We start from the raw sequence: 9928 nt of genomic DNA, 5'->3' as shown, positions 1-9928 counted from the left end.
TTTGAACAGAATTCTCCCATAAAACTTTTGGAAAAGGTTGCATCTAAAAAGAAAAGTTATCCAACTAACATAATAGTGTCACATACAACAATGGCTGCAAAAATAATAAATAGTAATAATCAAGCAGTCTTTACAAAATGAAAAGTGAAAATTATACTGAATCACTAATAATACACTCAAGGTAGTTCCACAATAGGGATGGAAAAACTACAACTTTTCTACTCATAGAAATAAGATCTAGAAATAAAGTTCTATAGTATCTTAACCTAAGATGTAGTTGGAGAAATGAGAGAAGTATAGCAAGTAAGGAACAGTAGGAAAGAGAAAAGCATCTGGAGATTTACTGGATTGATCAAGACAAACTGCAGATAATGATTAACTCCAAATGCATAAGCTTTACTGTGTTTCTTAACTCAAAAAACCACAAGAATTATGTAAGTAATATATAAAAACCCCAAATAAACTGGGGGCATAGGATTGGAAATAGAAGAAAAACTGCAATGAAAAGGTAGAGAGAGAGTAGCTTTGGGAGATTAAAAAGTGTGGGTACTCAATAAGTTATGTTAAGTAACAAAATCATAAATTAGGAAGTTACTTCAAACATGTAACAATGATTACAATAAATATAAATGGACAAACTTCCTCTATTAAAGAAAGTTCTCTTTTGGAAAGGAAGAAAACCTAGCAATATGCTATTGAGAAGAGAAAATGAAAAAAAGTTTAACTATAAAATAAAAATGTAAGGAATATAACCCACAAAAGTATTTTAACAAAATAATGTGTTACATCAATATTGATTGCATTTGAGACAGAACAACTGAATTAGTATATTACATTAAAATTAATGTTGAATTCTGCCAAGACACTTTTAGTCATCAATCAGTATGAGACAACATAGTTTTGAAATGAAACAGTGAAATGTAAAACAACTGTTGGTAGCTATACAAATAAAAACTCAATATCAAACCAATTGTGATAATGGGAGACAAACATCAGATGTCAAGAGAGCTAACAGAAAACTGAAAATAAAAGATGTATAGTCTTGAATATTAGAGTAACATTTGAAGAATGTTATTAATAAATACTCTTTTCAGGCACACATTTAACATTCACAAGAAAATGACCACAGATTAGACCACAGAGAAAAATCTCAATATTCAAAATTGTACAAACATCTCAAGTTACTTCTGAAACCAATGCTGTTAGAGATTAGAATAAAAAGAAAATCAAATAATTTAGTCAAATGGGTTAAAAGGAAAATCAAAATTGAAGATTCCTGTAAAAATATGTGGCATAAATGAGGAAATGCCACTTGATGACCCACAGGATGCAGCCAAGTCAACACATAAAAGAAATTCTAAGTAAATGTGCAAAACTAGAAAAGAAAGGTTGAAAGTAACATGATTTAGACATTTAACTTCAGCTAGAGAAGGGCTAAGGACAGAGCATGAAGGACTAAGTAAGACAATAGACCTGTCTTCTTCAAGAAACTTGTAAGAAACAAACCAGGTGCTAAGCTGAATCAAGTAAAATTTAATGGAAAATTACATTCAAAATCCCCTGACTAGTCCTGTGTGGGTTATGTTCTCATGCATTTTTCATTGCCGGGAAACAGCTTGCGAATGTCGCACTTTTACCATCACCCTCCTGAGCCCAGGTTTTAAATAGAAATTTTAAAACCTATGTTAAACTTCAAGATAAAATGATCTTCAATAGGGAAAATATTGTGTTCACAGTTCCACTCTAAATTATTTAAAATCAGAATGAGAAGTCTGTGTGTTTGCTTTTGTGCTTCTTTAAGAATAAATCTAATCTTAAATTAAAGAAAAAAAGCAACAGCAGAAAATTACCTCTTTACTCCTATTAAGAGATAAACTGCTAATGAATATATAGACCAAGTACAAGATATTGTCACACAAAATTAGGAAGAAAATACAAAGCCAACATTTTTTCTTTCTGCTAAGACTCATTTTCCCAAAATAATCTATTTTAATCTTCAAAGACTGCTTTATATAATATAGTTGATATAATTGTTTTAAGACAGTGATCCATACAAACTTACTACTTGAAGAAACTGAATTCCTCAAAGAAATTAGAAAAACAAGAATATTGTTTTTAATATCTTATTTACCTACAAGAAAAATCAAGTAATAACTAGTAGCACAAAATATTCTTTTCATCTAATTCAACAAACATGGCATTAAATGCCAGTTAAAATATCTTCTATTAACACTGTAATGGATATTAAAAAAAGGATGTATGCAGAAAATTTTGTCACATTTGCTAGTAAACAATCAATGTTATTTGCCCTATGATACAATGTGCAGACATTGTAGAAATACACTATAATTTATAATCAATCATGTTAGTTTCATAGGAAGAATTAAACACATTGTTTAATTCTAAATGTTGTTCCAGTCTACAAAACAATGGGCCTAGAGGAATATGCCACAGCTATGAGATAATCTAAGCTTTCAAGAGTTAGATTCTTCTACAGTCAGTCTCCTATTTTAAGTATGCAGAAATGTTCTGTGTAATTACTAACCATATAAATAAGGAATCCAAATGCCAAGTCTTTAAAGGGGACAATAATAAAATCCTTCCTAAGAAAATTCAGGAGAGCTCCTATTTTGTTGGATAATTAAAGTTCAGGCCTTTCATTTCCTTTTTTTTTCCTTGCAACTTTATTAAATCATCACATATAAATGTGATAGGTCAAAACAACATGTAGTCAACCCTAACATTATCTTTGTCTCTTTGATGTCAGAGCATGTACGGAAGGCAAACAGCTTTGTGGAGCAACCATTCTCTGCTTATCACTTCCCTACTTAAGAATGCAAGCTTGAGATAGCACTTTAGAGAACTAGAAATACAGAGAGCTAATGAGCAATCACCAACAGACACTAACTGCACAGAGATGTGCAATTTAATGAGATAATGTTAATACATTTTTTAACAGAATAAAGGGTACAGAGAACCATCAATTGTCTGGACCAGTGGAGGGGAACATTGGCAAGGCATGAATAATGAAAGAGAGATAATATTCTAGCTGAACTGTGTTTGCCACCCTGCCATGAAGGATATGCTCACGGTCCTTGCTGGCTCTCAGTTATTATTTGTGTGATATCATCAACAAGAAATTAATAGCAAATGTTTACTATGTGCCTGGCTTTGGGCTAACCAATTAAATACATCACCTAAATTTAATCTCCATAATACTACCCTGAGATTGGTATTAGTACCTTTATATGACCATGAAGAATTTAAAGAGTGGAGATATAAAGTGCAATATGTTCCCTTACCCATGATTCTGCTTATCATGACTTTAGTTATGCATGGTTAACTGTGATCCTAAGGTCTACAAAAAATATATATGTATATCTTTAGATTTTATTTTTGCATAGAAGAACTGGGGTGCAGGCCAGAAATGCAGGAGGTGAGAGGACCCAACAGAGACAAAATAGGGAGCAGAACAGGCAGATCTACTGACACTGCCAAGATGAGTACCAGACGAAGCTGAAGAGGTCTACTGTGCCCCTTAGGCCAGCTCCCTGACTAGGGATTGAACCCAGGCCACCATAGAGGACCATCATGGTGTTAACGCTGAGACTTAACCCCTAGGCTACCAGGGAAGCCCTGAAAATATATTTTGAGGGAGAGAAAGAGAGGGAGACAGCCCATCTCATAACTTTTACTTAATTATATATTACTATAACAGTTCAATTTTATTACTGGCTATTGTCAGGTATGTAATTAACTGCAGTCATGGCAATCTTGCTTCTGTGCTTTCAGTCATGACTCATAATGTAACTAATGACCAGCATGAGGACAACATAGATAGATACACAATTGGGAAGACATGTAGTTATCGACCATAGTGTTTCCCACAAAAAAGACTTCCTACTCTGCTTTCCATTAAAAACTGGAAAGCACTTTCATTTTTCATCACTTTCTTCCACCTTCCTAGTACCACTTATCATCACTTTCTTCCACCTTCCTCGTACCACTGAATCCTAACTCAAAATAAACAATACTTTCAGGGAAATAACAATAAAGATATGATATTACTTCTGATAGCCCTGAAGTAAAGTCTCTTTTAATGTTTGTCAGACTTTATCTTTATAATAACAAAACTATGGTCACAGAATTCTTCTGCCAATGGGTATGAAGTAACCAAACTCAATTATGATTGGGTAGGATGTAAATGTTACACAGGAAGAGTTACTGCCTCTATTTTCACCCAAGATGGAACCCACAGGTAATCAGTCTTTCCAGGAAAATGAGCACAATAAATTACCCCATCATGATAAAGAATAAAAAGGCCATTGGCAGAAAGGGTTCTGGAAATAACAGAACATTGTAGCATCATGCAAAGAAAAAAAAAAACCCAGTTTTCAAAGAAAAGAGCAAAGACATTTTCCAAAAGTATTACATGAATGCAAATTCTTATAATTAAAAGAAACAAAGCAGTTTCCACACAAAGCAATTAAGGGTCCTGATACATAAAGGTTTTGTGCATTAATTTTACAACCTGCCATTTGACTAACTTCTCTCATTGTATTTCCATTGATTCTTTTGGATTTTACAGATATGATATCATAAATCTGCAAATAAAGATAATTACCCCTCCTGCAGGAAAGAGTTAGCCCACACAGAAAGAAACTAATAACATGAAAGGAGAGAAACAGTGGAAGCTTCCAGTAAACATGGAGACTTAAACATATGTATTTATCTCTATGCCTTAAAATCTGTACCAAAAGGATAGTAACAATACAGGATAAATAGACTGAATAAAGACAACAGACAAGATACAAACATAAGTTAGAGATGGAAGCCACATGGATGACAAAAGGTGAACAGTCAATTTGAAGTGCAGAATACCAAAAACACTCAAGAATTGGAGGCTGAACTTCAGGGAGGGACTAAAGACAAAATGATCAGTTAGTGGCTGAAGAACAGGTACAGCCTCCTATTCTCCCAGCAGACGTCTACCCCTCCCCATGCCCAGAAGAAGTTTATTCTCTTTAGAAGGTTGTAACCAGAAAGGCTCAGGAATGGGACATCAGGCACAGAAGAAATAAATGAAGGTGAAGAGTGAGACTGAAAGAAAATGAAGCACAAAAAAGTTCATTTAGAGAACTTGGAGATCTGAGCCCTTTTTTTGATCATCTCAGACTAACTGTCTAGAAAAGAGTGGTAAATTTACTTTGGAGGGATGAAAAGAAGCCTCATAGTAGCAAATTGGAGATCAGCCAACACAGACTGCATAATGGAGGTGGAGAACTGCAAGGACAATCAGAGGGAGAAGAAAAAGCAATAGGTTACCTGATTCTGGTTTGTTTCAGTGGAGTTTTAAGGTCTTATCAAACAGTTTGACATCTCAATCTGTGATTAAAATTCTACTAATTAATTACATGCAAGATAAACAAATGAAAAGAGGTAGCAATTATGAGGAAAATCAAAAAGTGATTCAAAGAAGGAAATTTAATCACTGCACACTGTGTGGCCTTGCACTGATTAGTATTTACATCAACACAAGATTATAAATACTATATATTAACTAAAATCAAAATATAGGTGAAACATTGTAGGTCTGCCAGACTTAAACGCCCTGCTCAGCCACCATTTTGGTTAAGTGCAGCCTGGCCTCCAGTACAAGATCGGAACAAACCAGTCAATTTGTTCTATGATCTCAAAGAATGTAAATATACCAAACTCTACAAGGCTCCTCTCAAGTTAAAGATCAACAGGACCCCTGATCATACTGGGACAGTGGGTGTGCATCCTCATCCTAAGATGAGGAATACCCAAGGGGTCACTCACTGGCTGATGAGTAACGGAGCACCCCAGAGACTGATCAGTGGAATGCCTTGTCAATAAGACTGGCCATTTAAGTCTAGTAGACCTGCCATGATCTGGGATATGATTTCAATTACAACACTTGGTCATCAGGCAGGTAAGAAATACCTGGGGAGCAGACTCGTAATCCCCAAAGCCCTAGCTGATATAAGCACATTTTTAGTATCACCCATCCTTTTCTCTTTGTCTTCCCATCCCACGTAGCTGATCCTGTAGGATTACTCTATCAACAGAAAGGCCAGAAGCCTGCTCTTCAGCCCCATCCTGCATTGTGCAGCCTGACCACAACTGGTTCTTTATCAGTGTGGTGATGCCAATGCCAACAAAACACAACTGGGGATAGGAATACAACCAAGAAAACCCTCCCTTTCTGTGTTCCTTTGCACCATGGAAATACCTTGTCACCAATGGTTATACACAGACTTGATCAGATTCAGATTTAATTCTGTTGGTAGGTTTTGTATACTTCCATCAGAACATCTCTCTTTTGGTGATTCTATCAGGTACTGCCAATCATTACCAAGATGTGCTAATTCGTCAGGGGTTGCCAAATGATGATTCCTAAATCTTTCTTTTTCCTTGATTTAATAAAGCGAGTAATCCTAAAAGAGAAGTTTTCTCTCAATGACTAGATTATCATGATGTTAAAACTTCACATAGTAATCAGAAAAAATGCTTATAGCTTACCACTTTTCAATACTGATTCTTGCTTGTTTTTATAAAGGTTTTGAAGGTTTATATGTGAATTATATAACCTGCTATTTGACTAACTTCTCTCATTGTTGGTTATTTTTATGTACAATGTTTTTAATAGTCTAAGAAGGGTGTAGCCAAGATTGCACTTCTAGCTTCATGAAGTTAAAAATATAAAGAATCTCACACACACTAAGATCTTTCCCATCTATTCTGCTGCAACACTTCTTTCCAGACCATCCCTTTCCTTAGTCCTTATTAAATCAGTACTTCTCAGGCGTTTATTCCAGCACTGTAATTCAATGAAAGGTCTTGTCCTGAAAAGATGCTTCAGTTTGACATTCTAGAGACGTCATAAGAGACAGACCAACAGACAAGCTTGATATCACTCCCTAGTTTCCTTGCATTCAGACACTCACAGGAGCCACCAAAGGCTGTTTATTGCTGTCTCTGTTCGAAGAATTACCCAATGAGCTGCCATTAGGTATTTATGGCAACTTGGGGGATTCCTGACTCTGAAAGAGACACTAGTCCCTCTGCCTTTCCTGAGCTTTCTTCTTCATACTTTCTATTACACAGTTATGAAAACTTTTCATGGTTGTTGCTCTAACTCCTATTTTGAGGTTCATGGAAATACCTTGCACCTTTGTCAGTCATCTGTTTTGGCTTTACTATACTATTTGCTCACATTACATGAGGGATCAAAAAACTTTGCCACTGCTAATCTCCAAGCATCCTCAATTGGATCTTTAAGCTATGTTCAAACATTAATATAAACTAAGTTAGACTTTAAAGAGAAATACAAAACACATTCAATAGTCAAGTCTCAATGTCTTTCACAAGTATATTAATTAATCCCTTATTTTAAATAAATATTGAAATCCCACTGTTATTATTTATATTTTGATGTATTGTGCACACTGACGTTCTTAAACTGCATGGTCCCTAGCAGCAATGAGTTACCCAGTACCCACATAAATACCATTTTCCAATAAAAGAGATCAAGGTTAATGGGAGAAAAGGGCTGGGAAAATACAAAATAAGTCAAGTCAAGTCAAGGGCATCTTGTAGGACCAGGAGGTGAAGAAGTGCTCAAAAGACAAAGGGTTGAAGACTCAAAATTTGAGTACCAAAAGACTAGTACTAGATTGCAGATAAAATACAGATGACTGCTTAAATTTAAATTGTTTTTCAGTATTATACTGCCTCATTGCAAATACCTGAAATGCCAATTTCTATGTCATGTATAGATTGACTAATACAGGCTTAATCAGTTTCAGTGACTCCATTCTTCTAAATAATACTGAACCAAAAAGTTCTCTGAGGAGTTAGTAATATGTATGTAATCTAGACAGACATTAACTCATAATCATAGATAAGATTACGGGGGCCAATTCAAGAAGAAAACAGACTACCATATCTCCTCACAAATGCTGTATTAATAATATTTATTTTAGTTTAATTAAGACAAAGTATGACATAAGATCTGTATAGTGTCATAAAGTTTAATTAAATTGAAAAGTCGAAACTCGTTTAGCAAGGTGCCATTTCTTGTTCTGCCTTCACCCTCATAAAATTTAATATTTAATATTTATGAAATGGCATATTTCTAAGCAAAATGACAAATGTAAAATTCCTAGTTTGTTTCTCTTACCATTTAAACTCTCCAAGTATCTACGTTAGAAGTTTCCAAGTATAGGTTAAATGTGAAAATTATTAAATTTAAAAATCATATGGTTATTTTTTTAACCATGTTATATGCAGGTCGGTTTTGGAAATAGGAGTTTATTGTCAAAAATCATATCTCAAAAATTTTATATCTCCTTAGGTCAAAAAGGAAGAATTAACTTTAGTTTGGTTTGAGTTTAGAAAGCTCCATTATGAAGAATAGGATTTCTCTTTTAATATATATTTTCTAATATCTGTTTTTTAAATTTTTAAACAATTACACTGCAATAAGACAACTAACAAAGTCTTTATTTGAAATGAAATTCACTGTAAATTTGCCAAATTCAAAACTATCCTTACTACCCCAACCTCAGTTCAATATCCTCTCCAACGACTGGAAATACCAAAGGATTTTTAATTACATATTCCGTTAATGAAAAACAACCAGAAAAAAATGATTTTTCCAATAACTAAGTCATTTCTCATTAGTCTGCTGGGTGTTTATGAACAGTCTGTATAGCTACTCTCTTTCCACTCTCTTCTCTCTCTCAACATTAAACCACCCAGGGAGAAAAATCCATAATAATGCACTGATAAAGACACCTGCTGTCATCCAGCGCAGCACGATACTGTTATAAGAGAAATATTCCTTATGTTTACCCACTGATAAACAAGAAGACTTGCACTTACCGAGCTGGGGCTTGAGTGCCGCCGAACTTTAGGGGACTCTTTGCCCGTGGAGGAGGACTTAAAATTAATACAAGCATTGTTCTCAGAATGCACCCTCTTTACTTGATTAGCTGGTTTCTCAAATGGATCGAAAGTGCTCTGTGTCCTCTGAACCCTGACTTTTTTATCCTCAGGAATTGTGTCCAGGGGTTTCATCACTGAGTCCATTCCCTGGCAGTTCCGTGTAGACATCTTTGTGACACATATCTGGGAGGAAAAGAAAGAAATGAAAACTCCACTGAAACTCTGAAATCCTGAAAGATGCTGACTTATTATTCTAGAAAATCTGCCAATTTTAATTTCAGTAAATATTCCAAAGGCCACCTTCTAAACGCTACAACAGCTCGATCACAATATGAAAATATTCCTACAATCATTATGGTTATACTTGTTTAGGGCTTACATTAAAAATGCTTCCCCTAAAATGGAAAACTTGTAGTTTAGATTGCTAGTGCCCTAAGGTAGTGCTTGAAATCTGCCACAGGTGTTACCACCTCACTGAAAATGGGATTATTCTAAATGATTAAGAAGTTTAAATGCCTTAAAAAAAATCAGTTGAGTTAAATCAAATAGACATTTTAACTGATGGGTCTTCAAGGAAACATCTAGCAGAGCCTAGAGGAAAAGAACGTAATGTTCTTCAAAAGTTTAATAATGTGTGTGTCTGTGCGGAAAGATAGAGACAGAGCAACAGACAGCAAGGAAGAAAATCTGCCTACAACTTCATTTCTTCTCCAAACTAGAATGGAGCATATAAAACAGCTAATTAATAGTTAGAGAAGGTAAAAAACTGAAAACAATTTTACAATAAAAGTTAATTGAAGGGGCCCTCCCTGGTGGTGCAGTGGATTAAAGCACAGCACTGAGAATCTAGGGCCGCTTCCTCATGAGTTCGATTCCTGCCTGCCCCGGAGGTGACCACATGGCGGGGCAGACCTCTCCTGACCGGCCCGCTGCTCCCCTCAGCAGTGTACTTCGT

The 9928-nt window shown here is 35.1% G+C and overlaps 1 protein-coding gene across 3 annotated transcripts in view; it reads right to left on the bottom strand.

Moving 5' to 3' along the window:
- CDK14 (cyclin-dependent kinase 14) overlaps positions 1-9928 on the bottom strand; it is a 530627-nt gene that overhangs the window by 390813 nt on the left and 129886 nt on the right. For all 3 annotated transcript variants that reach the window (XM_012720955.1, XM_012720957.1, XM_012720956.1), the window contains one exon: positions 8911-9156. In XM_012720955.1, coding sequence (XP_012576409.1) covers positions 8911-9156 — 246 coding nt within the window. The remainder of the gene's footprint in view (positions 1-8910; positions 9157-9928) is intronic.

This window comes from Condylura cristata, unplaced genomic scaffold (assembly GCF_000260355.1).
Source record: "Condylura cristata isolate star-nosed mole 26May11 unplaced genomic scaffold, ConCri1.0 scaffold00005, whole genome shotgun sequence".
Lineage (NCBI taxonomy): Eukaryota > Metazoa > Chordata > Mammalia > Eulipotyphla > Talpidae > Condylura > Condylura cristata.
This window is presented reverse-complemented; position numbering and strand designations above follow the sequence as displayed.